This window comes from Tenrec ecaudatus, chromosome 11, assembly GCF_050624435.1.
Source record: "Tenrec ecaudatus isolate mTenEca1 chromosome 11, mTenEca1.hap1, whole genome shotgun sequence".
Taxonomy (NCBI): domain Eukaryota; kingdom Metazoa; phylum Chordata; class Mammalia; order Afrosoricida; family Tenrecidae; genus Tenrec; species Tenrec ecaudatus.
In genome coordinates, this window is record NC_134540.1 from 63,541,943 (window position 1) to 63,568,613 (window position 26,671).

The 26,671-nt window shown below is 54.9% G+C and overlaps 1 protein-coding gene across 3 annotated transcripts; it reads left to right on the forward strand.

The window, feature by feature from the left end:
• The first annotated feature begins 8 nt into the window (after window positions 1–8).
• ELMOD3 (ELMO domain containing 3) lies at window positions 9–25,764 on the forward strand. Of its 3 annotated transcripts, none has more exons than XM_075563076.1 (13): window positions 9–164; window positions 2,254–2,531; window positions 7,318–7,395; window positions 8,025–8,094; window positions 12,051–12,119; window positions 12,849–12,940; window positions 14,286–14,409; window positions 14,592–14,714; window positions 17,195–17,325; window positions 20,885–21,064; window positions 24,135–24,211; window positions 24,404–24,531; window positions 24,900–25,764. In XM_075563076.1, exons 2-13 carry the CDS (start codon window positions 2,478–2,480, stop codon window positions 25,100–25,102), a joined length of 1,329 nt encoding a protein of 442 aa, XP_075419191.1. In that variant the 5' UTR covers window positions 9–164; window positions 2,254–2,477; the 3' UTR covers window positions 25,103–25,764. The 3 variants fall into 3 exon arrangements, with proteins under 3 accessions (XP_075419191.1, XP_075419193.1, XP_075419192.1); XM_075563077.1 differs by having other exon boundaries at window positions 37–88; XM_075563078.1 differs by lacking the exon at window positions 20,885–21,064.
• Window positions 25,765–26,671: the final 907 nt, after the last annotated feature.

Sequence of the window (26,671 nt, forward strand, 5' to 3'; positions counted from 1 at the left end):
TGTAGTTTTCCCGACCAGGCGGGGACGCGTTGGCGGCGCTGTGCGCACGCGCAGAGGCCGCGCCCGCGCCGTGGGAGCCCAGTCACCGGTAATGTGTCCGGCTAGCGGGGGTCCGGGAGAAGAGGATGGGAGAGGAAATGCTCGCCCGGCGGCCGTGAGGCAAGGCAGGTGTCACGGGCCTGAGAGACTGCCGACCCAGAGGTCGCAGGGAGCGCTGCGTTCCGGTCCCGGCTCTGGTTTGGACTTGTTGAGTGACCTGAGAAATTGCTTTCCGCACTTTCCCTTCCACGCAGGGACGCGGTTTCTGCTCCCTGTCGCGGTCGGACGGGCTATCTAGACGAATTAAGCTCCCTTTCCCGGTCTGCCCACCACAGCGGGCCAGCGCCTGGCCCTGGGACTCCCAAAGGAGCTCTTGGTTTGGGTCGCAGCTCCCCACCTAAAGGCGTGGCCTGCAGCGGGACCCTGATGGACCTGCTGCTGCTGGCCCGGTTCCGGTGGCCACACTCTACCTCCTTGGAGCCCACCCGGCTACAGTGTCGCCTGCCTTAGCTGTCTGCACGGCACAGCTGCTGGTGAAACGTGGACTCCTTGTTTCGAATGACATATTATCCAGGGAGTGGTTCATTCCATCCAGCAGATGAGAAATCATAGCCCTTCAATGTAGCTCTCTGCCCGCGCGGGGGGCCCAATAACTACTTGTCCGATTGAAAGAGGATCACCGTTTCCTCAGGCCCCTCTGTAAGCGTGCCAGTGTTGCCACACGTGACGCCACGACTCCACAGGTTTGCTTATGTGACGCTGTTTCCGATGGTCCCATTTGTCTGATCCTGATGGTTCCCAGTCTCTCTGCGAGTCCCCAACAGTATCCAGCCGGAACTGAGGCACTCGCAGGCATGCTGGGCTGGTCATGCGTCAGGGCATGCACAATGGTACTTGCCCCCTTGCTCATCCCCTTCCCAAGGTTGGTTGGTATGTGAGTGTCATGTTGTCATATGTTGCCATGGAATGTGTGTTTTGTCATATGTTGCCAAGACTGAGGGGACAGAAAGGGAGGCAGATACCGAGGCCCAGAAGCCACATTGAGAGAGCTGGTTTCTGAGTGACCAGCTCTCAGAGTCACCCCATGTCTACCTCCCGCCAGCACCACATTCCAAAGAGCCAAATGCCCAGCCCTGGAGAGGATGTTTCCTACTAATTCCAGGAGTTAGGAATTGCTGCCTCCTATCTCCTAGTGAGGAACCCTGGCAGCATAGTGGTTATGTGTTGGCATCCTGACCGCAAGGTGAGCAGTTTGGAGCCCCCAGCCCCTTCATGAGAGAAAGAGGGGCTCTCTACTCCGACCAAGCGTTACAGGCTGGAAACCCCCAGGGTACTTCTACCCTGTTCGTCAAGGCCGGAATGGACGGCAGGGAGTTTGGCTTGGTTTCCCCTTCGCGCGTGTGTGTGTGTGTGTGTGTGTGTGTGTGTGTGTGTGTCTCCACACAGAGCAAGTGAGACTCCTGCAATCACCCGCATCTGCCTGGTGACTGTCAGTTGTCTGTGAGCCAGGGGCCCACTTATGATCCCTCGGGGCTTCTGAGGTGATAGAATCCCCCCAGGATGAAGTACGGGGCCTGTCCAGCCCTTCTCTTGAAGGAGACCACCTGGGATTAAAGACTAAGAGCCAAGCGGATTAAACAGCTGGCCTTAACTGAGGGGCGGGCATATGGTGTGTGGCGTTGTGAGGTGCTGCAGTCGTAGGTACAGGAGAGGGGCGGCGAGAAAGAGGAAAACCCTCAACAATGGACGGACACGGCTGCAGCAGTGGGCTCAAACCTAAGCACGATTGTGAGGCGGTGCAGGGCCGGGCGGTGTCCTTCATGTGTCTGTCAGGACACTGTGTGTGGGAAGCGACTCGACGGCCCCTGACCACCACCACCACCACCGGAACGTGGTCTAGTACTTTAAGTCAACATTCCCAATCTGAGCACAGATCTAAGTAAGATTCGCCACCAAGGCGGCCCCTATTCACCTCACCCCTAAACAGCCGGCCACATGCTGGTGCTACGACCTTCTAGAAGTCTCTGCGGAAGGACCCAGCTCCCAGACTCCTGCAGAGTACCCCCTTTGCCTCCTCTGGCCTGGGTAACGAGGTCAGCAGCTTTTTTATGCAGAATAAGTCCACAGCAGCTGAAAGATTCTAAAATCCGTGTTTCTCAACAGAGGCCTAACTGAATGATGAAACCAGCTTTCTCTTTCGCTCCCTACCGCCAGGGCTGGGGCCTCGGGGACTTCTCCAGGGCTCGCTGGAACCGCCTGCACCCTGGTGATGGCACTCAGGGACTGTTTTCTCGCCCTCGGTCTGAAGGACTGCCCCGAGAGACCTCGAAGGTAGAGAAGGTGAATCTCTGGCTCTGCCAGAGCTTTCTGATCTGCGACCTCCTTCAGCGCCTTCCTGAGCCCGCGGACAAAGCTCGCTTGAACAAATGACTTGAGTCATGAATGAAGACGCTTGCTCGCTCCACAATGAGAAAGAGTGGAAAGGCGGACAGGTGAGCAGCGCTGGCGTTTGGGAAGGACGGTGTTGGTCTGGGCGGTTTGGGCCACAGGCATGTGGGAGAGCCTCTCAACAGAAGGTGCAGCTTTTGTGGAAGCACGATGTTTTGTTATCGTGCCCTTTGTCTTGTGAGCAGGACCCTCCGCTCACCTGAGTCGATTGCCCTTCCCGAGAGCCGGTTTTCTAAGTGGGTTATGGGATATGGGCTTATTTGATTGTGTACCACCGGATGAAACTCGATTTTGCTGACCTTCTACTTTACCAAGCAGGCTCTTCTTTCCCAGGGGTCAGGGAACTCAACTGCCACCAAGTCAGTTCTGACTCCTAGTGGCCCTACAGGACAGGGTAGAACTGCCCCTGTGGCCTTCTGAGACGGTCACTCTTTCCAGGAATGAAAGCCCTGTGTTTCTCACCTACCAGCCGGTGGTTTCAAACTGCCAACCGTGCAGTTAGCAGCCCAGGGGGCACCCACTCTGCCACCAGCGCTCCTCGGAATGGTGGAGGGGTAGTTTGGGGTAGTTTGAATGAAGAGTCCTCAAGAAAGCTGCCCAGCCCCTTTCCCTGACCTAACTGTCCTTGGGGTTCGGGTTCATTGTGATGTCTTTAGTGTGGGGAGTCTGGTAGCCAAGCTCACCTTGTTACCTTTCTCAGGACCTTGCCTGGAAATGTTCAAAAGTGGGACGAGTCGGGGGAGATTCAGTGACCAGGCTGGAATAAAGCCTTTGTTTGGGGGACTCTAGAAGGAGAGGACTGAGCTGGAGAGGAGAAAGAATCATGGAACAAATCCTGGGCCCCCGCTCCCTGCAGGGACTTGTTTGGCACCTGAACCATCAGATATTGCTGAGAAGGTGTTTTGTGCCTAGTTCTCAGGTGACCAGACATCCCGCTTTTTAACAAATTGTCCCGCATCCCATGGCATTTTTTAAAAGTCCCGATTTTTGGAAAGAATGCACGACAAGCTAGGGTATACATTTTTCGGCTGCCACGTGGCTATTTCGCCAGGATATGAGTTTTATCAATGGTGTCCCCCTGGTGTCCTGCTTTACCAACGTTAAAATCTGGTCACCTTAGCTAGTAGCCTTGGTGGTTCAGAGGTAGAATTCTCGCCTTCCACGCAGGAGACACCGGTTTGAGTCCCAGCCGATGCCCCTCACACACATCACTGCCATCTGCCAGTGGAGGCTTGCATGCTGCCGTGCGGCTGCGCAGGTCTCAGTGGGTCTTCCAGACTAAGACAAATGAGAAAGAAAGGCCTGGTGATCTGCTTCCACAGACCAGCCTTTGGAAATCCCTATGGATCGCAATGGGGTCCACTTTGCGAACAATCCCGGGTTGGGGCAGGACCATTGTCCGTGAGTCCCCACCAGTCTAAGGCGGACTCTGGTGGACAGCAACAATAGCAGCGATGCTGACGGGTGTGTCAGACAGACCCACGGAGAAATAGAGGAGCTCTGTCCTCCAAGCAGCGGGAGTCTGACGGGGGCTAGGCCTTTCGCAGAGGACCTTGTGCTGCATACGAGGCTACCAGACTTAGAGACGTGGGAGGCCATTGTGGACTCAGATGGGGAAGCTGATAGCCTTGAGGAGGCGGAACTGATCTTGAAGGCACCCAAAGGCACAGCGGAGGTGGGGGTATACTGTGGTGGGAAGCCACAGGAGTCCCAGGATGGAGATAAGGAAAGGGACTGTAGCAGGTGTGGCCATTGCAACAGAGACCATCCTGTCATCGGGCGGCTTGCTGAGTGCCGGGGCTTTATTTAGGCATTTGCTCTTGTGCCCAGGGCATAAAGAAATCACAGCTGTATTTGAGAAATGGTAGTTGGAAAAATGTACAGAAGGGATTAGAAAAACAGGATAACCTGAGATTCCAGGACTTTGATGTAAAGGATGCTTCCTTTATTTTTTCTTTCAGTTGTGATCTTTTCTTTAGCTGTAGAGAAAATCATATTGTCATGTGATTCAAACTCTGGACAGCTCAGAAGGGTGTACGGCTGGTGAGAAAGAGACCTCCCGGCCACTCCCCTGTCCCCCAGACATCCAGTTCCCCTGTGGAGGCCAAGTTGCTGCTCCCCGGGATGTCGTTCCAGAAGTAGTCTGCAAGGACAGCCAGCTGCGTTGAGTTGTTTGTTGGTTTCTTTGTTGTTGTTTCCAAAAAAACGCACACGGTAGAACAGCCCGCCCTCTGTTTTCTGCTCAGTGCCGTGCTGGTTGCCCCGTAGTACCCCTCGGGGACATTCTCAGATGGCATTTGCTCAATCCGTAGGCTGCCTGGGCTCTCAGTCCGCAGAGTTGCTTCCCTGTGTGTGGTCAGGGGGTGACGAGCAGGGCTAGCGTGGCCAGGCCAGTTTGCATAGGGACATGTTTATCGGTTGGATAAAATCTTAAAATGGAATTGCAAGATCAGAATGTACAAAGCAAGTGTGCTTTTTGTCAGATCCCGTGGAACCATAAAACGTAACCTGGCATTGTGCCCTCCGCAACCTGTGTATTTGCCAGCTTCCCGATCTTCACCAAGTCTGCTAAGTGCAGAAATTTCCTCGAGCAGGCTCAGTGGACATTTCTCTGACTGTGAGTCAGGCTGAGCAATTTTCTACGTTTCAAAAGTACTTGTGATTCCTTTTGTGTGAGCGTTCCCTGTTCTTAAGGGGCCCTGGTGGTGCTGTGGGATATTCATTGGTCTGCACACCACAGTTTGGCAGTTCAAACCCACCAGCCACCCCCAAAGAGAAAGATAAGACCGTCTAGTCCCTTTATGATTTACAGCTTCGGAAACCCTACATAGAGTCTCTGCGAGTCAGAATGGACTCAGCAGATACGTTCTTGGTCCCTGGCCTTGGCTGCTTTTGCTCATTTGTTTTCCTTACTGACTTGCCTGGTGTTGTTGTTGGATAAGACTGTTAGCCTCAAGGTCCGAGGTTCAAGCCCACCAGCCATTCCAAGGAGAAAGATGAGGCCGTCTGCTCCCAGAAGGGTCATCGCTTCTGAAGCCCCATAAAAGGCTGCTATGGGAATTCACTCCATGTGTGATATGAGTAATTGGTCAGTTATGTATTTACTTTTAACCTGCATTTGAGGAAAAGCTTGACTGGGCGGAAGAACCTACCTCACAGACGTCACTTTCGCCCAGCCAGAGCGCCTGGGAACAGTTCGACTAAGCATTTTCTTTTAGGTTTTCTGCAGGCCAAATTCAACAGTCTTCCTTCGCAGTATTCCTGGGACTGACTTCTCTGGAGCTCACCCATTTTTTTTGAGGTGCTGGGAAATGCAACACTCGAACTGTCCTCTTTGTGGGACTGTTAAGAACAAAACAAACCAATAAACTTAAAATACTGATTACATAAAGCTACAATATGAGGGGTCCCTGGGGGGGGCGGGGAAACAACAGAGAAAACTTCCACTGGGAGGAGCTTTCATCGTAGGAACCCTAGCCCCATCCCCCACCCCCACCCCCAGGCCAGCATCCAGCAACTCGCTCTGAGTCAGTGCACCCAGTGGCGTCACCTGGGAAGGTTCTCTCTGGTCACAGTGAATTTTTTGTAAAAGTAGTTTCACTCGAACCCCCTGTTTTTCAATGGTTTATTTAAGAGAACAGTGGGTGGCTGTGAAATTTTGTTTCCTGTTCGGGAAAAATGCGCAGAAACTGTTGCGATGTTGAACACAACTTACAAGGACAGAACTATGGGAAAAACTCAAGTGTAAAGTTTTCTCATTTCAAAAAAGGTGAAAGACTGATGACAAACCTTGTTCTGGACGTCCATCAGCTTCCCAAAGGGATGAAAATGTCGACTTGTAGTACATTTGGAGTTCATTCTACCAGGTCAGACTGTTAATCAAGCTTTCTATTTAGAGGTTCTGAAAAGATGGCATAACAGTGTGCGACAAAAAGGCCTGATTTGTGGCAGACAGGGGACTGGTTTTGCCACCACGGCAATGCACCTGCTCACATAGCCATCTCTGCGCCAGTTTTTGGCAAAAAAAAAACAAAACAGCATACTTGTCTTGCCCCATGCACCTTACTCACCTGACTAACCTTGCTCTGCTCAACTTTTTTTTTGTTGTTTCTGAGAATGGAGAGACATGAAAGGACAGCAATGTGACAACGTGGAAGAGGTGAAGAAAAACTGAGGGAGGGGCTGTCAGCCATCCAAACAGATGAGCTTGAAAAATATTTCCAAGAATGGAATCACAGTTTGACAAATGTATCAAATGTAATGGAGGTGATAAGGTTACTTTGTAAGAAAAAAAACTAAACACATAGCGTTGAGGAGAAAAAAAATCTGTTTTTCCTGGGGTGGGGTGTACCCCCTCATATGTTTATTCAGCCCAACATAAAAATAGTATCAGGACACTCTTTTTATGTTCGCTAAATAGGCACATTGTTAAAATTGTTAGAATTAAGTGTGCTGTTTCACCTTTTTTTACAAACTGGATTGCTAGCCACAAAGTCAGGAGTTTGAAACCCCCGCCCCTCCTCCGGAGAAAGACAGGCCTTCTACTCCCGTCCAGGGCTGCAGTTCTCCTCACCCTGTGTGGGCACCGTGGGTCGGGGTCAACTGGGTGGCAGGAAGAGTTTAGTTCTTTCACTCGACTGTGAGGTGAACAAGTGTGGTCCCTCATCTAGTAGGGCCTAGTTCATACCTGCACGGATTTATTCCCAACACACATGTTCAAACCCGGCTCTGCACCCATGGGAGGCTGCCGACAAGTCTCCTCGGTGCTGCGCTGGATCCGTCTGGCTGGTGCCGTGGGCCCCATGGACTGACGCGTGTTATGTCTTGCAGGTTGAAAGAACGGCTGCAGAGGGCTCCTCACTGCATGACAAGGGCAATCATGCGCTCCCTACCTTCAGAGGAATTCCTGTACGTGTTGTCTGACCTCCCTGCCTCCTTCCAGTGCCAGCTTTTGTTAGTACTGCTGGGTTGTAATGAGCCCTCGTGGCGTAATGGGTAACCCTTTGGACTGCTAAGCACAAGGTCGGCAGTTCAACACCAGCAGAAGCTCTGAGGGAGAAAAATGAGTCTTTCTACTCCTGTTAAGAGTTACAGCCTAGAAACCCACAGGAGCAGTTCTACCCTGTCCCATAGGGTCACTGTGAGTCAACTTCAACTTGACGGATAGTGGGTTGGGTTGGGTTTGAGCTATGATGCCAGACTTTGTGCTGAAAACCAGGGACACAGGCGTCCCAGACCCTGGCCGTCATTCAGGAGCTCCCACTTGGGACCCAGACATGCAGAATCCAGTATGGTCAGATGGTTGGGATGAACGGAAGAGAAAGTTCCGTGAGCTGCATACATTTGAGAATAGCCGCCCCGCCCCCCCCCGCCCACCTTTTATATCCTCCTTGGAGTGTTCCAAGCACCTCTCTGTGAGACCGGCTGCTAGGCCCTCCTGGCCACCATTTCAAGGAAACACAGTCCATGGCGGGCAGTGCTGGTGTGGGTGGGGAGCGGGGCCTCCGCCCTCACTCTAAGCTCAGCTGTCCCTACAGCTCTCGGAGTTGAAGTACCACGGCGTCCTCCAGGCCCTGACGGCGGAAGCCATCGGATGGCAGCCGGGCGGTAAGGTCCCCTTCCGGGCCCTGGGAGTCTGTGCGGGACAATAGGCAGACCTCCTCCCCATGGATCTGCTTGGCACCATTGGAATTTCTCTCGGTCCTTCCTTATTGTGCCTCAAGAAAATTAGAATTGACACTGATTGGGAGTCAAAGACCTTAGTTCTCACTCAACTCTGCTGGTGATGGTGATCTGTGTGCCGCTGGGGATGTCAGGGAGACCAAACGGGCCAGCAGATATGGAAGGGCCTTGAGCAGGTATCCCACCTTACATGCTTTCCTTATGCCCTGGGCTACCAACCTCCCAGGCGGCAGTCGGAACCACTAGCCTTCAGGGGAGAAAGAAAAGCCTCAAGTAGAGTTACCACCTGGGCAACCCACGGGACAGCGCTACCCTGCCGATAGGGTGGCTGTGAGTCGGAATCGGCCCGCTGGCAGCGAGTTTTATAGCATATTTAAAGTCCGTTCCACTTGCTCTCTTACTGCAGAGAACCCCCTCGCCAAAGCAGGAACCCCAGTCCCAGCAGCACATGTCCTTGCTGGCTCTGCCCCTCACCAGGTTTGTGATCTGCACCAAGGCACTTGACCTTTCTAGTCCTTGCTCTCTTTGTGTATAAAACAGAAATGGTATGAGAGCCTTTGTTTGAGGAATGTCCAAGGTTTAAGTTAGATCGTGTAAATAAAGCCCTTCAGAAACACCCAAACTCACTGCCGTTAAGTCTGTGCCAACTCCAACGGCCCTATGGGACAAGGTAGTACTGCCCCTGTGAGTTTCTGAGACGATGATTCTTTATGGGAGTAGAAAGCCTCCTCTTGCTCCCAGGGAGTGAATGGTGGTTTTGAACTGCTGACCTTGAGGTTAGCACAATGTGTAACCACAATGCCACCAGGGCTCCAACATAAAGAAGTGAATAATGTACTTCGCACTTTATCTAAAACCCTACTGAGTGCTTGTTAGTCTGGAGTGCTATTGCTAGCTGCCTTTAACTGCTGCAAACTGAAAATACAACCTATGTAAAACATCTTATGCAAACTTTACAAAACCATGCTAATGTCGGAAAATCACTTGGAGACCCACGAGTTCTCTTTCCATGTAACCTTACCTTTAGTACATGATGACAAAACCGATATTTTTATTAGATTTTGCCTGAAGTTACCAAGATGCTTTTTTAAAAAAATCATTTTACTGGGGACTCGTACCTCTCTTATCACAATCCATGCAAACATCCATTGTGTCAAGCACACTTGTACATTTGTTGCCATCATCATTCTCCGCAAAACATTAGCTTTCTCCAAGATACTTTATGCTGGAATACAACAGGCATTTTTGTGTGCCAGATACTTTGTTACTGTTTATACTCGGCTAAGGCCCCTAATTTTACCACAAAAACTGCATTAAAAATGTGCTGGAAAACTCGGCTTATACAGGAGTAGATACGGTATGTAAAAACAATTCATCTAAATTTTTCTAGTTGCTCTTGGCTAATTTAAATCAGCTTAATAAACAGAAAGTTGCCCTGGAGTCGGTTCTGACGCCCAGTCGCCATGTGGGTGCCAAGTATGGCACTGTGCTCTGCAGACTTCCAGGGCTGATCTCGGGGGTGAAGGTTGCCAGGCCTTTCTTCCAGGGTGCCTCGGAGGGGATGTGAGCCTCCACCCCTTCAGTGAGCGGGGCCTCAGCTCAAATTCGGAGGCTGGCCAACACAGTGGCGCCCGCCACGTACTTCTGAGTAAGTAGCATAGAGCCCAAATGAAAGAGGCCGTTGGCACAAGGATGAAAGAAAACGAACCTACGGCCCTGGAGGGTCATCCTCTCTCCCCACGTTCTTTGCTGCTCAGGGGAGACTCGTCTTTATGTCGGAATCCTCTTCAAAAAGTCGGAGGAGGCGACGTGGTCCCATGAGGAGAGGACTGAGAAGCCCTTGTGTGGCGGAGGGAGGCAGGGTGCACCTGGGACCTGCCCGCTCTGTGGTCTAGCCTGCTGAGACAGCACATTTGCACGCCCTTCTCAGGGAGGTTGCTGTGCCCGGCTCACCGTCTCTGATCAAGTTGTTTGTGCATGAGGGAGGGGTTAAAGATCGATGGCCGAGCATTAGAAAAATGACGAAACAAATCTGTGTGAAAGTGCGAGAGAGGTGGGGTGGGGGTGGGGGCCCATTTCCAACCTCACAGTAAACATCCATCGTCGTTCTTGTTAATTTGTGGTTCAGTCCCTTTGCCCCTCCTTTGGTCTCCCAAGGGCCCAGCATGTCGTGCCGCTCGGGGGTCTCGCCTGGCCCCCGGGCTCCACGGATACCATCACATGCAGAGTGTGCGGCTGCCGGCGAGAAGGCATTCTCTGGAGCTCCAAGCACTCAGGACCTCTGGACCCACACCTCCCTCATTGAGCCTGCCCTCTGCTCTGCTGGCCCCAAGCCAGGCCTTGGGCAATAGAAGTTGCTCACTGTAGGAATTGTTCGGTGTCACATGACTTCCCCCGCTATGAGTGTGAAGCAGAGGGGACTGCCCTAGACTGCTTTTGCTTTGGCTAACCATGACCTCAAACTGCAGCCCCTCCATCCTGCACTGTGCTTGTCAGGGTCCTCTGTAGACAAGCCAGGGACAGGCAATGACCCTCACAGCGGTTCTCAACCTGTGGGTCGTGACCCCTTTGGGGGTCGAATGACCCTTTCACAGGGTCCAGTAGCAAAAGTACAGTGATGAAGTAGCAACTCAAATGTTATGGTTGGGGGGGTCAGCACAACGTGAGGACCTGTATTAGGGTCGCGGCATGAGGAAGGCTGAGAACCACTGGACTAGAGCATCCCAGCTGTGGCTCGGAGGCAGGGACGATGTGGTGGCTCCCTGCCCCCCCGCCCCCCCCCCGCCCCCCACACACACGGTGCTTTCAGGAGCCAGGTGACGCAGCAAGTTCCCTGCAGGGCATCCGCACCCAGAAGCACCCCGTGGCAGTTCGCTTCTGCCCTATCGGGCCGCCGTGGGTCAGCAGTGAATTGGCATCGGGGCTGTCGAGCTTTCGAGGAGCCCCAGTGGCGCGCTGACTTCAGAGTCCATCCGCTCAACGCCCCTGGCTCTCTGGGGAAATCACAGGAGGCTTCGGTCCCTCAAAGGCTCCGTCTGAGAAACCCTAAGGAGCACTCCTGCCCTGCAGGGTCGCTCTGAGATGGAATCGGTCCGATGGCAGTGGGTTGTTTTTTATCACACTCGGGCTGCCACCTGGTGGGTGAGGCCCACGCAGAGGTACCTCAGAAGAACAGCCTGGCGATCTACTCTGACAGAGCAGCCATGGAAACAAAGGCCTGCAGAGCAGGGTTCCTCCCCCCCTCCCCCGTCGGTCGTAGTGGTCAGGCAGCCAGTGTGGTTTGAGGCGTGGTGCTTCCCTCCATTAATGCAGCAAATGTGGGTAGAGCCCTGTCACGTGTCAGGCCCTGTGCGAGGTCTGGGGCACGCCACCTTCCCTCACGGGCCTGCGTTCTAGGGGAGAGATGGCTACAACCCCATTTCATAAGCGCTGGCCATCAGGGTCTCTCCCAAGTGTTTTCTGGCCAGACTGACCAGGTGTAGGCAGCATGCTGGGGTGAGGGTGGGAGGGATCTCAGAGGTAATGGCTGGGGGATGGGGGCGGGACAGGTAGGCCAGCAGTTGTTGGAGCAGGTGAGCAACCTAAGGTCCTGACCGGCCTGTGCAAGGGACCTCACACCCAACAGGAGAGGGCGGAGCACGGTGAGGGGACCCAGGCCGTTCTGTCCAGGCCGAGGGCAAGCAAGGCACCCCACTGCGGAGGGACTTGGGGGCTGTGCTCCAGGGTTGGGGTTTTCCCGTGAGCGAGGGGTGACAGCAGCTCTGCCTTTTCACTAGCTTGCTCTGGGAGCTGTGCCCCGTGGGCACTGACGAGGCCAGGGCTGCCACCGGGAGCCGGCCGACCCGCCTAGCCCCCAGGACTTGCTCTTCTCTCTCCTGCAGCTGTAAGCGCTGAGGTGCTCAGAGCCCAGGAAGAATGGGAAGCTGTGGACAGCATCCAGCCAGAGACAGGTAACTGCAGCATGTATATGCACACACACGCACACACATGCACGGAAGACACGGGCATTCTGCCTTGGGAGGAAATGGGAATGAGCCATGTCAGGACTGACCGCCATCCTGCCTTTCCCCCCACCCAGCCCTGACCTTGGTGGGGTCAGCCTCTTTTGAGTGATGAGGTTGGAAATGGGAGGGAGGCCGGCAGACAGGGCAGGGCAGATAGTTGAGCAGGCTGGTCACTGCATAAGGGGTCCATTCATGTGCTGGAAGGCCCCGAGGGCTGCATGCAGGCAGCCTCGTGGTCCGCGGTTGGAGAGGTTTGAACGTAGGGCCCGCATCTCGCCTGAGCCCCACTTGAGTTCCCAGAGAGACATTCTCAGCCGCCAGCTGCGGGGCTCTCACGAAGGATGAGGGGGTCGTACACAGGTGTGGGAAGGAGCTCAGCGGGTGTTGCAAGAGCTTCCTGAGCTAAGTGCAGGCGGGTCTCCTCCAGGCACTGACCTGCCCCCCACCAGTGAGGGGTATCCAGGTCGACTACCCCATCTCACTGCACAGGCCTCTGAAGAGCCCGGTCCAGAGGGGTCAGTCCAGCAGACATTGCCAGCCCCTCAGAAGAGGCTGCAGGGGCCGTTGGGGCTCTGGAGCCAGTGCTGGGCTTGGAGGTGACAACCACAGGCTCTTGGTAAATGCTGCTGAGATGAGGACCCTGCACACACCGTGCGTGCCTTCTCTTTGCCACAGGGAGCCGGGCCGGTTCTGAGCAGCCTGAGCAGCTCATCTCCTTCAGTGAGGCCCTGCAGCATTTCCAGACTGCAGACCTCTCCTCCTTCAAGGTATGGCTCTCCTCGGGAGGATCCGTCTCAGGCAGAGCAGCCCCTCTCCGGGAGCCAGGTTTCCCTTCCGCCGGAATAGGGCATACAGCAGGCAAGGTGGAAAGGTCCACGAGAGAACCTAAGGATCTGGGGCCACTGGAGCCTGGTCTCTAAGGACCCATGCCTCACGCAGTGCCCTGCGGCCACTCTGGGACGGCACGCAGAGATCCTGTGGTCCCGGCCTACAGGGCCATGTACTATTCGTTCCCCTGCCCTTCCCTTGTTGGGGTGCAGAGCAAAGGCTAAGTGGTTCCTTGTGGGGAAGAAAGCAGCCTGTCCAGGGAGCAGACTGATTACTGCTCATTCTTTGGCCCTTCCCTCTAGGAAGCAGAAGCTATTTAAGGAATTTTAGAAATACGTGGGGTCGGGGTGAGGGTCTGGGGACAATTTAAAATCTGAGGGCAGCAAGCTTTGCAGGACATCTTGAGTGACCAGTAGTAAGTTCGGCGAGTGCGATTTCAGATCTCAAGTCTACACCCTGACTCGAGGAAGCCTGAAAGGACAGGCATGGAGTCGCACTGTAGGACCCAGAGAGCAAGCGAACAGAAGCAGGATGTTCCCGACAGTGGCCCAAAACCTCAGGGAGCCCACTGGCTTGGGAGGTGCTGATTATGGTACAGAGGGCAGGCCTCGGGCCCCACAGACCGCCTCTTCTCACCGGCTCCCTCCGCCTGGAAGAAGAGACTTATAGAGACACACTGGGGAAGGCAGCCTTGCAGGGTCTTAAGGTGACCACATGGGGGCATTTCTAGCTGCTAGCCAGTTGCTGGGCATCCCTTCCGGCTCACAGCAAACCTGTGTGTCTCAGAAGTCTATGCTCCATATGGTTTACAATGAATGGTACACACACACACACACACACACACACAGCAAACCTGTGTGTCTCAGAAGTCTATGCTCCATAGGGTTTACAATGAATGGTTCACACACACACACACAGCAAACCTGTGTGTCTCAGAAGTCTATGCTCCATAGGGTTTACAATGAATGGTTCACACACACACACACACACACACACACACACACACAGCAAACCTGTGTGTCTCAGAAGTCTATGCTCCATAGTGTTTACAATGAATGGTTGACACACCCACCCCCACCCCCACTGCCCGGCCTTTTGGGCTGGGAGGGCCTCCTCCTGGAGCCTCGGCATGTGCTCACCACTGCCCAGCGGCCTGCCGTCCCGGCCCCCCGCAGCCAGGCAGTGGGTCGGAACTACCTCTTTCTACAAGAACCAACCTGTCTGTGGCCTTCTCAGTAAGTGCTTTATGCCAGGTGAGCCCAGCGCCTCTAACTTCCTCCCCAGGAGAGGATTCAGCCCACCATTCGAAGGAGCGGGCTTGCCGCCCTCCGGCACTTCCTCTTTGGGCCTCCGAAGCTTCACCAGGGCCTCCACGAAGAAAGGGACTTGGTCCTGACCATTGCTCAGTGTGAGTGCCCGCCCCAGCCTGGTGGGTGCTGAGGCTGCACCGGGGGTTGCATGCCACGGAGGGCCTGATGGGTGCACGTGTGGGAGAACAGCATGAGCCCGGAGTCCAGATCTATCCTCCGAGACGCGCCAGCCCTCCTCTCTGGGCAGCCTGACCAAGAGTGGGGGTGTGTTTTGGGGCAGGTGGCCTGGATAGCCAAGACCCGGTGCATGGCCGAATTCTCCAGACCATCTACAAGAAGCTGACGGGCTCCAAGCTCGACTGTGCCCTCCACGGAGACCACTGGGAAGACCTGGGCTTTCAGGGTGAGGCACGGGAATTGTTGGGGCTCCTTGAGCCTGGCTCTATGGGTGAGCGGAGAGCTACCCGTGCATGCGCCTCCAGGCCCGGATCTGGAGAGAAGCTCGCCGGGGTCTGGAGGCAAGCATTCCAGGAAGAGGGTGCCGCAAAGGCTCTGAGCGGAGACCTGCTTTCTCTTGAGAACGAGCATCAGAGAAGAGGGGGTGGAAAGAAGAGACCCCTGTGGCCTCTCAGGCCCTTGGGAAATGTGGAGATGGGGAGCTACTGCAGAGAGGGAGTTGGGGGATCTCCTTCCCCCTCCTCCCACCTTTTAAATGAAGTCTTCGTAAAAGTTTTCATTTTGTTTTTTGAGTGAAACAAATCATTCCAACTCTTCCCTGGATGTGCTGTCTTTTTGCTCCGTATCAGACCAGATGCCCTTTGTATAGAACCGAGGCGCTTCATGTGAAAACATGACTATTAGAAACAGACTCGCTGCCATGTAGGCGGTGCCTTAGCAGGCGGGATAGAATGGCGGCCCCTGCGAGGTCTGGCACTGTGACTGCTGAGGGAGTAGAAAGCCCCATCTCTCTCCCTTGGAACGGCTGGTGGTTTCGAGCGGCTGATCTTATGGCTATCACCCAGTGCAACACCCCGACACCCACCAGGGCTCTTTGAACCGCATAGACCGTCCTCAGTGGGTGATCGGGTGTTGATGTGTCTAAGGCCCGTTACCCTCCCCCACCTGCAATGTAATTGCCTGAGATAATTCCAGGAGAAAATGGCTCCCAGTTTTTCCAGCTTCTAGAGCAGGGCTGGGAATATTTTTTTTTTCTTTCAAGAGCCATGGGTAACATCCTTCACGGGCCATACAAACTTAGCTTAGAAATTATTAGCCTGCTGTATTTGGCCAGACATTTCATTAACTCACCCCTAATGTAATGGCTGAGGAGCCCTGGTAGCAGTGTGGTTATGTGGTGTGTGTGCTGGTAACCATGAGATCAGCAGTTCAAAACCTCCAGCCACTCCACAGGAGAATGATGAAGCTTTCTATTCCCCTAACGAGTTCCAGTCTCAGAAGCCCCCGAGGGCAGAGAGTTTGATTGGGGGTTGGGGTTGAAGGTGATGGTTGGAGAGGCTTCTATGGCGAGGCGCATGGCATTAGCCACTGTTGACGATTTCTCAGGCTTAACTTCTATGGCCCTCGGGTCAGGCGTTCCTCACCCCCGCTGTAGAGTGTGCTTACAGCCGTGGTGGGTGACCCGGGGCTGCATCTTCAGAGCACTGTTGACCGGATAGCTGGCCTCCCCTCCTGTCTGCTTACATTGGGCCCACTCAGATCCAGGCTGACTCAGAATTTGCTTCTCCAGGAACCCACCACCGTGGGGCTGACTCTGACTTTGAGCAGTCCTGCAGGACCGACTCAAACCGCCCCTGAGGCTTTCCCAGGCCAGGCATTTTCACGGAAGCCACCTCTTTCTCCTGTGGAGCTTCTCAGGCGGCAGCTGAGCGTTTTCACCACTCTGCCACCAGGGCTCCTGTCTGCCGACTGGCCACCTTCCTCCCACTTTGCCACGCACCATGATGAAGTCCCCGGTCCTGGCGGTTAGCCGTGAACGTATCTGAGGACTCCATGTGTATGGGCCCTTCCACGGCAGCTCTGAAGTCCCTGTCAGGATCTTAGTAACTGTGCTTTAAACAGGCCTCTTTTGCCGTCATGCTGGCCAGGGAAAGGGGTGCTCACTGCATTCCTGCCAGCTCAGGCTGAGAATCCAACACACACACACACACACACACACACACACACACACACACACCACCACCACCACCACCACCCCCGCAACCCCCACTCCCCTACCCCCAAAGTGCGAGGGCCACCTTAGCCCTCCGTGAGGGGCTGCTGAGAGTCCCAGCTCCCCTAGGCCATCCCCACCCCAACCTTGGTGGCGACAAGGAGCACCTCCTTACAGTTGGTCTGGGCTGGAAGCCCAGGCGCCCTGTTCTGAGGAAGGTCGGCCGAGGCCCAAAGCACTTGCTCTGGGGTTTGGCTGGAGTGAGGGGGCACTGTCAAATGTTCTGCCTTGTCATGCTGCCCCCCCTCCTGCCTTTTGACCAGAGAGAACTTGTTTTCCCTGTGGCTCTTTTTGGCTGCTCTCTTTGGCATTTCTGGGTCAGTCAAGAAACAGCCTGGAAATACATTGCATCTCTCAGACTTGTGATGGTCAGCCAGAACCAGAAGTCCAGCATCTGTTTGGAAAGATTCACTCTGACTGGTGTGGGGGAAATTACGGGCAGCAAGCTGGCTGCCAGGCAAACAGACTTAGGAGGCTCGCCTAGGCCTTGGAGGACCAGCACCGCCTCTGGTCAGTCAGGGGCAGGAAGGAAGGGAGCCTGGCTTCCCCTGCCAGAGGCAGCAGCGCAATCAAGTCCTGGGTGTGCCAGGGAGCTGCGACCTTAAGAAACGTTGCTCATTGGCCCACGAGTCTCCTTGTGGTTTCTGTTACAGGATCGAATCCAGCCACCGACCTGAGGGGAGCAGGCTTCCTAGCCCTCCTGCACCTGCTCTACCTAGTGATGGACTCCCAGACCCTGCTGATGGCGCAGGAGATCTTCCGGCTGTCTCGTCACCATGCCCAGGTATGGCTGCTCAGGCGACGTCTGGGGAGCCAGAGCCAGGGAGGCCCGGGCGCTAGACAGTCGTCATTGCTGAGGGCTCCCAGGACAGCAGGGAGGCCTCCCTCTGACAGCCTGGCCCAGCTGGGAATCAGACAGAGCCGTGCCTCTCATTAGCTGTGTGACGCAGAGCCCCTCCACTCTCAGAACCTTGGTTTCCTCGTGTGTCGAGTGGAGATCATAGGAAACATCAGCTGGGCTATTGGGAAAATTGAATGAGGTAATGTGCAAAAGCACTTAGCACAATAGCTACCCTGTCTCCACCCCCTCTCCTGCCTGAGGAGATCCTCTGCCCTCCTGACGCTGGGTGGGGGTGGAGACCAGCGTGCTCCCAGGCGGTCAGATGGGGTTTGGGCTCTGCGGGCAGAGGCCCAGGGGGCAGAGCCAGCCTCCTCTCGGGGGCTGGATGTGGGTCAGAGGAAATGAAAGGAGCTGCTGGCGGGCTGTAGCCATGCCGCTAGGAAGATAGTTGCCATTGACTGGAGTCGAGGAGCCAATTTCGGGGGTCAGTTTGGGCATGGCCCTTCCAAGTGGAGATTCTGGGTAAGTGGTGGGCTGATGAGTGTAGGGGTGAGACAAGGTCCAGACCAGAGATTTACATTTCAGGAACTGGCAGCACACAAGTCGGTGTCTCTAAAAGTCGGTCCCTGGCCAGCATCAGCACCAGTACCCTCTGGGCACTGGTTAAGAATACCAACTCTGGAGGCCCCTCTAGGCCCTCAGACAGGGACCAGCAAGCTCCATGTTGATGCCGAAGTCCTCCAGAGATTGAGGGGGCCACTGGTAAGGACTGCAGTGTGAAGTCCAGAGACTGAGGGCGCGCCCAGGGAAGGGGTGCAGAAGAACAGAGGCCTCCAGCATGGCGCCCGTGGGGACAGAGGTGAAGGGCAGGGGCAGGAACCCACCGGCTGTCCTTCTGGTGTGAGACTCGCTGGGCTTGTACTTGAGGGCCTGGCTGGGAACATTTCAGGGGTTGGGGGTACAGACGCCCTGAGTAAGTCTGGGTTTCAGAGGGAATGGAAGGGGAGAACCGCAGTGAGTAAGTATAAGCAACTTTCTCAAGAAGTCTTGTTGCAGAGGGGAGCAAAGGAACCGGGGTGTGGGGGTGTGGGGTGTGTGTGTGACTTATTTGTTTTTTTTAATTTCCATGTAATCTCAAGTTGACAGATTGTTTGGCGTGGGTGATCAGACAGCATGAACAGGAACGCTAAGGGGGTTGTAGGGAAGAGGTAGGAGTGGTTTGAAAGGAAGAGAGAAAGCTGTCTCTCTCCTCCAGCCCCAGCCAACGGGAGGCCATGGGTGGAGAAGCCACGGCCAGACTTTCCAATAGACTGACTATTGATAGACGGGAAATGTGCTGAGTCCAGGAGCAGCAGAAGGCTGATAGGTGGTGAAGGACTGAGGGTTATGCAGAGCCTGATGGGGATTAGAGTAGGGCAAACCCCTGGGGAGCTGGCAGGGCGCAGGGTAGAGTATAGTAACTGACACAACCAGATTCGAAGTGATCTCTGCTATGCTGAAGGCAAATAATGGGGTGCGGGGTGAAAGTGTTGGGAGGCAGAAAGATCCTGGTACGTGGCAACCCCACCCTCAACACCTCGTGGATGCAGTCTTTATCCAGGCTCCCTTTGTTCATTGTGAAATTATTTTAGACTTAAAAAGGAAGTTGTAAAAGCCACATATCTGCCCAAGTTCGAAGGACCCTCTTCCCCTCCCCACCATCAATCATCACCTCACAAGGTTCATCTGTGTGTATTATTTTTTTAATGCTTTTTGGTTTGGTTTTGGGTTGTTTTTTTTTTTGGAGCAATTTAAACTCCCAGTTATTTATTTTCACAAAAGAAAATAAAATTGCAAGACAAAAAAAAAAATCTCATCGACCCTTCGCCCAACTTTCCCTAACGCTAATCTTGCACGATGCAGTTACCCCACTGTTGCTTGAACTACAGATCGTATCACCGACTTACTGCGGGGATTTCTCTGGTCCAGGGTATCCTGCACCTCCCACGTGAGACCATTTCTCAGCTTTCCCTTGTCCCGAGAGGCAGGGAGGGTGGGGAGGCTTTGAAATGTTCATGGAAAAATGAAATTGAGTCTACCGCCTTACCACCCTGAACGGGCCGATCTTGTCTGAAAAATGAAATTGAAAGCATAGAATTTTTGCATCCGTCTTTCGATGCCCCCTGTGTTGGTGACCCTGTCACCTCTGACGGCACTGCAGTGTCAGCATCTTGGACAGTGTTCCTCGGGGCCGGTTTACCTAATTTTTTTCCCCTCCTGTGATTAGATTGAGGTTATACAGCCCCAGCAAGACAACCCCCCCCACCACCACCGCTAGTTCACTGCTGTCCCCTCTAGGGACCTTCTCTCAAGAGCACAGATGCCGTCTGTCTTATTAGTGGCCACAGAACCCACAGTACTTGAAGTTACTACTTTTCCCTTTGAAGTAACGACATACTCAGGAACAACGCACATATCCTGTGTCATTTCCCTTAAATGATTTCCCGTCATTTCCGCATCTGTCGGTATATCTTACCTGTGGGGAGGTGGTGTTTCCATGGTGGCTTTTAGAATTTCCTTACCGTGCGTGGGAAAGCGGAGGGGCAAGGCCCTCGATGAGAGGGAGTGACACCGTGGCTGAAGCAGTGGGCGCAGGCGCCATTGTGAGGCCGGGGCAGGAGCAGGCAGTGTTTCTTTCTGTTGTGCACAGATCACTACGAATCGGAACTGACCCCGTGGGCCCCTAGTGTTAGGGCCTAACATTAACAACCTTTATTCTTTTCAACTCCTCGGTAAGAGCAAATGGTCTCTGCTTCCCCATGTATTTTTCAGTCTTTTAAAAAACATATCAGTATGGGCCCATTGGATTTTTATTTTATTCTGTGGGTCAGAGACCAGCGCTAACATTATTTATTCTGTTGATCAAAATGCTCCAGCTTTGGCCATCAGGGCTCTCAGGCTGACACCTGAAGGTGCTCCAGGCTCAGTTGTACTTTCCCGACCCCGTCCTGCATCAGCCGCTTCTCCAGGGAGCTTTGTGTCTCTGCTTGTAGCTCGAGTCCGCTCACTGCCACGGAGGTGATGCTGACTCATAGTGACCCTCCAGGGCAAGGGAGAACTGCCCCTGTGGGTTTCTAAACCGGTGACTCTTCCCAGGAGTAGAAAGCTTCATCGTTCTCCCAAAGAGCAGCTGGTGGCTGCGGGCTGATGACCTGAGAAAGCCCACACGTCGCCTGGGCTCCAAGTTAAAGAGTGGTCTTCAGGGCCCAAACCTGAGTGCCAGGTGCTCTCGTCGCTGTTGGCTCCGCACTGCATCTAGGTCCTCTCAGTGCCCGGAGCTTAGAAGTGTGTTTGTCACGGATTCACACTTCACCTCTGACAGAGGAAGTCCTCGCAGGTGAGGAGACCAGGCCCAGCCGCCAGCAGGCCTGCATGACCGCCTGGAGGGAGACATGCTTTGATGTTGACTGAGGGAGGACAAGGTCAGACCTACAGCTTTTCAGGCAAATCATTTTTTCCTCAGAACTCTGGCTGGAGTCCTCCTTCCCACAGCAGTGTTGGTGGCCTGACTTCGCTCTCAGAACCTCTGGCTCTTCATCTGGAGCACGGGCAAATATGCCCACCTTGTAGTGCTGGTCTACGTCAGAGAGACACTACGGAAACGGTCAAGCACATTGAGGATCAAAGTAGCATCGTTGTTTTGGTAAATCGGATGAGTGCATCGCTGCACACTAGTGTACGTAGCGTAGCTCTTGGTAAGGTGGATCGCTGTTTGGATCCAATTTTTCCTGAATGCAAAATAAATACTCATCTAGGTCCTGCCGCATGTAGGTTTTACTCAGCATCTCTGCGTCTTCTTGGGGGGAAATGCTCATTAAATCTTAAGGATACCCGTGTGACTACCCATTGTAAGACACACACGCTGGAGCGGGTGGGAGTGGGACTCCGGGGTCCCCAGGTTGAAAAGACGGGTGTACGCTATGATTCCCCACCATGGGGGGAACGTCTGGGTCGCATGTGAGAGTGGAGCAGGTCGCCCATGAAACGACAGGGTCCCTTGCAGAGATGCTGCTTTGTTAGGCCAGAGCCCCGGAGCAGAAGGGGAGCCTAGCAAGCTCCAGTCTAGAGTCTCGCTTTTAGAGCGAGGGGAGGGGACCGACCGCCTGGCCCAAGATCACAGAAGGCTCTGTTACAGTACCTTCCCACAGAAATCAGAAACCAGGTAAAGGCTTACTGCCAACTCAGTCCCTCGTTTGTTTTCAAGAAAGGGTGTGAACGTGGGGAGGTGCCGGCCATCTAGCTATCTGAGGGAAGAGGGCCCTGGCGGAGGGCACAGGGTGAAAGGAGTGTTACCTACTGACTGCTTTGGTCTTCAGGGCCCAGACTGTCCTATTTCCTCACCTGCTGGTGTTTGTGAACTGAATTCGGGATGTGTATCCGCTGTATAACCGAGGAGGGGGCTTTGAAAAGTTTGGAACATAGAAATGGAACTTTCCCACCAATTTTTGGAAGCCCCCTCCTATATGTCAGACAAAACAAAGGAATCACAGTGGGATACAATAAAAGAAAAGGGTCAGTCTAGATACCAGGAAGCCAGCTTCTAGTTCCATCTGCCCTTTCCTTTCTGAGCTGTGGTTTGGGGCAAGTCACTCAGCCTCTCTGGGCCTGTTTCCTGTCTGGCCTGGATGGCGCTTGAGATCTCTTCCAGCGTTCTCTGACAGTCTTTTCAAGGTTTTGAAGTAAATCTTGACCTCAAGGGCTGATACATCTTGAAAGCGCACTTCATTCCAGGGATAGTCTGTGAGGGAGGACAGCACTTGGAGGCCGCAGCCTCTCGCAAGGAGAGAGCTACAGACGAAGTACGTGTGTGTGTGTGTGTGTGCCCATGCCACTGAGTTTGTTTCAACTGTCTGTGACCCCAGGTGGCCGTGGAACTGCCCCGTAGGGTTCTGTTGGCGGTAGGCTTCACGGGAGCAGATCACTAGGTCTTTCTGCATGGAGCTCTGTGTGGGTTCAGACCACAGACCCTTAGTTCACAGCCCAGTGCCATTCATCCTGCTCAAGGGGGATCAGCCAGAGACTCCGAGTACCGGCGGGAGGGAGCCAAGGCCCCCTTGAGTCTGGTCGTGTAGAAAGAAGCCTTAGACCCTGACAAGCAGGCCGGCCACCTCTCAGTCACCCTGAGGGTCACAGCACCTGCCGGCCAGGGGCCATCCTAATACTGCCTGTCTACGTGTTCCCAGGGGACTCCAGAACATTCATGGGGAACAAGGAATGAAAAGAGAATGGGGTTTTCCCCATGAACTTTGTGAAGCCCCTCCCACAACTCTCCAAGCCGTTGTCCATCCATGATTCCATCCCATTGACACAGCCAGCCTGGCAGAGTGGTAGGACTCGGGCAGTCCCTGTCCCTCTCTGTTCCACAGCAACCAGCCGAGGGCAGGAGCTCAGGGGTGGTGAGGCTGGGCTGGGACCAGCCCGCCAGCAAGCTCCTTATGACAGACTGTCTCAGCCACAGCACGCAAGCTTCATGGTCTGAATTGTAGACGGAGATGCTAGAACTACCAAGTCAGATCCTTCCGGGGTGAACCCACAGTGCAGCAGCCCCAAAGGCCGGCCCAGGCGTGCTAGTTGAGCATGGAGGTGCGCACGCCTAAGCCTGCGGTGTCCGAGAAAGGGGAGACAGCAGTGGAAATGCCCTAAAGCCCAGAGGTGGTTTCCTCTACTGCCTGCCCTCCGGCTCCCTCAGTACAGTCTCTGCCCTGGTGGAGTGATTTGATTTACGTTGGCTTTGGGGCGGGCGAGGTTGAGTAGGGTCTAACGAGTTACCAGAAGCCAGGTCTGTAAGCAGGCAGGATACCATCGGAGGTGCCTCTCGTAAGGGAATTGCTGACAGGAAGGGGCTGCTTTAACATGACTTCCTACTCTTCCCTGGTTTCGAATTGAAAAGCGGATGAAGGTTAGGTTTAAAGCCTCTCTAAGTTATGCTTGTGACCACATTGTTGTTGCCGTGTTTGTGTTTAGAGTCCAGAAACTAGTGGGAAGGGCAGCTGTGCAAGACGACCTGATCCTGCCCGGCACAGGGAGTGCTGCTTAGCACGGGAAGGTTTAAATGTACCGCCTCGGGCCCCAGCAGCCGTGGGGTCATAATTACACACATTCTGTGAGCCCCTAGCCGAGCCTGTACTTGTTACATGTGTGACCCCGTCCATCCTCACAGCCACCCTGTGAGTTAGGTGAGGGGATAATAAAACAAACTCACTGCCATCGAGTCAATCCTGGCTCATGGGGGCCCTCGGACAGGGTAGGACTGCCCCTGTGGGTTTCTGGGACTGGACTTTACAGGAATAGAAAGCCTCATCGTTGTCCCTCGGTGGCTTTGAACTGCGAACCTTATAGTTAGCAGTCCAACTCGTCACCCACTGTGCCACCACGGTTAATGGGAAGTGGATACTGGGGGTGGGGGGGGGCAGTAAACTCTTTCAGGAAAGTTTTTGCAGTTGTGAGTGGATTAGCTCCAGCCAGTATGGCCCTTGATCCTTTCCCAGAGGGGGTGCTGGTGCAGGCCAAGGAGAAGGGGTCGCACCCCGGCTCTGGAGCACTGAACCTCAACTGCCGCCCAGGCTCTGCGGAGTTAGGAAAGTTTGCTAAGGTGGCCGCATCTCCGCTCCCTCAGGCTGTGGTGATTACCATTACAGCACCCAGCTGTCCGGAAACGCAGAGGCCAAGAGCCAACCTTGCCTCTGACCTGCGCCCCCTCACTCCCCTTCCAGCAATTCCCCTTCTGTCTGATGTCCGTGAATATCACCCGCATCGCCATCCAGGCCTTGAGGGAGGAGTGCCTCACCCGGTGAGTCCCTGCAGCTCCCACCCCCATCCTCTTCCTCACCTGCTGGCACCTGGAGGGTCTGCACAAAGCCAACCTGCTCCCAGCTCCCCGGCATCTCTGTTCCTAGCCCTGACCTTGGATGGGAGGGCCTGTTCTCCAGGGAAGGGCACCGGCTTGTTCCATTCCCGGGCTCAGTATCTCCCTGTGGTGTAGGGAGTGTAATCGGCAGCAGAAGGTGATCCCCGTGGTGAACAGCTTCTACGCAGCCGCTTTCCTCCGCCTCGCCCACATCTGGAGGTCACAGCAGAAAACCATCTCAGACTCCGGCTTCGTGCTCAAAGGTAGGCCCCTCCTCCCGAAGGGGCCTGGGCCCCTCCCTAGTGTCCTTGGCCCAGGGCCCGGCCTGGCCACTCATCTGCTTTGAAGCGCACCTCCCTTGCCCTCTGCCTGTCTGCACTTTCCCGAACCCCAGCTTCCTGGTTCTTCCCGGGGGGGGGGGGGGGCTGGTGTCTTGAGTCAGTGGTTAGAAGCTAGGGTCTAAGTGCAGAATGCCCCACTTACTCAGTCTCCCCAGCAGGTCGTCTGCCTGTCGTAGAAGACTTACCCTTGTCTCCAAAAAATCTTGGGTGGGGTGCTCTTAGACCTGCTGGTCTAGAGCCCAGTCTAAAGCCCACTCCTGCCCTTTGCTCCCCATTGCTCTCTGTTTCAGATTTGGAAGTGCTGGCCAAGAAGAGCCCCCGGCGACTGCTCAAGACCCTGGAGATCTACTTGGCTGAGGCGTCCAAAGGCCAGGCCTCCCTGCTGGGAGCACCGAAGGGCTATGGGCCCCACGTGCCTCACTCCAAGGAGCTCACCTTCACAGGTGTGTGTGACCTGCCACTGCACTCTTCCGAAGACGTTCAGCCCCTCTGACCTACCCCCCACAGGCTGGCTGCTGTAAAGACTTCAATTCGGGACTGCTGGGCCTTCAGAGGACCCACCGCAGGCCGTGTGCTGGACCGTGGCTGAGCTCTCCCCGCAGTGCCTCACAGGTGGGAGTAGGAAGCTCGGGGCCTGGTCTGGGAAAGCCAGGGACCCTCACCTGTGTTCCATTAGACGGCTTTGATGGTACCTGCTCCCTGCAGTCGTGCCCCAGAGCAAGGAGAGTGCTGCCTTAAAGGTAACCTTTGCTGGACTGCAGTTCCTGGAGTGAGGCCTGCTCACGGCAAGGAGAGTGTGAGGGGAACCCCCTCCGGGATGCTCCCCGCAACCCCTTCCTGAAGGAGATCCTCAGTGGAGGGTGCTCACCTGGTTTTTTCTTAGCCCTGTGCTCGCTCAGGGGCTGCAGGTAGACTGGAAGAAAGCAGCCAGCAGGGGCGGCATGTACCAGAGCAAGCTAAGCGGCAGGACTGAGCCCCCAGCTGGCCTGGCTTTCCTCCTCCGTCCACCTGCCTCCCCTGCCCCTGCCTGAATTGTTTAAGACATGATAGCACCCAGTGCAGCCCTCACCCCGAGAGGCGAGGGATGGTTTCTGACCCGGAGGGAAGGAGACATTTCTACACCAGCAGTTCAAATAAAGGCATCTTTCTCGTGTATGTCACGCTCACTTCCTTCTGCGCCGGGACTGGGTGCCTTTGTGCAGGCTCCCTGAGCGCTGGGGCGTCCGCAGGGGAGGCCGGAGGAGAGGTCGCCTCTGCCCTGGCTCCACTTTCCTGAGTTCAGAGTTCACAGGATGGCATCCTGGGCTACACTTGCCAGTTTCGGGAGCTCCGGGCCTGCTCGGGCCAGTGGCTGCTGTTAGGCTGGGGAAGGGCCCGTAGGTCCAGGTGACCTCAGTTGGCACTGGGGGTAGGCAGAGCCCCACTGGTTCGGCCAAGGCCAGGCCTTTGCTGCCCTTCAGCCTCCAGTACTCCGGCTGTGAAGAAGTTTCCGTGCCCTATGCTCTGGGCTCTACTTCCGGAGCCCCACTGCGCCACTTCGCCTGCCCAGCCAGGCCCTGCTTTAATTGGGGGTGCTGCTTTCTGCCCTTTGTGACCCCTCAGTAGCACCAGGGGAGACCCTTGTCCAAGCCCTGCAAGCCTTTTTATCCCTGAGCCTGCAGGGCAGATGGCCACTGCACCTGAAGTTCCTGGCTGCTGGACCAGTTCCCGAGGGACATCTTTGCGTAACTGCAATCAATCGTCCATTCACCTTACGACCGACCTGCGAACTGGGTTCCTGGCAAACAGCTGGGGTGGCAGGGAGGTCCTTGGTACCATCCGTGTCACTTGTGTGTGTGGGTAGACCTGCGCTCAGTGTGGGGGGTTGGGGGGGGTTCAGTGGCTGAGGGTTTGGCAGTAGACTGCCAGGCTTTTCTTGCAGAGTGCCTCTGGGGTTGAGAGGGTGGACTTGCCATCAGCCGATGAGGCTGAGGGCATTTACCATTTGTGCCAGAGCCTGGAGCGCAGGGGAGGGAGATGTGAGCCACGTCTTTGTTTCATAGTATCCGGTTCAGTGAACCGC

Coding starts and splice junctions, on each gene's coding strand:
- ELMOD3 (XM_075563076.1), top strand. CDS start 2,478: ATGAATGAAGACGCTTGCTCGCTCCACAATGAGAAAGAGTGGAAAGGC. Junction 8,095..12,050: donor CATCGGATGGCAGCCGGGCG/GTAAGGTCCCCT, acceptor TCTCTCCTGCAG/CTGTAAGCGCTGAGGTGCTC. Junction 14,715..17,194: donor GGAAGACCTGGGCTTTCAGG/GTGAGGCACGGG, acceptor TTTCTGTTACAG/GATCGAATCCAGCCACCGAC.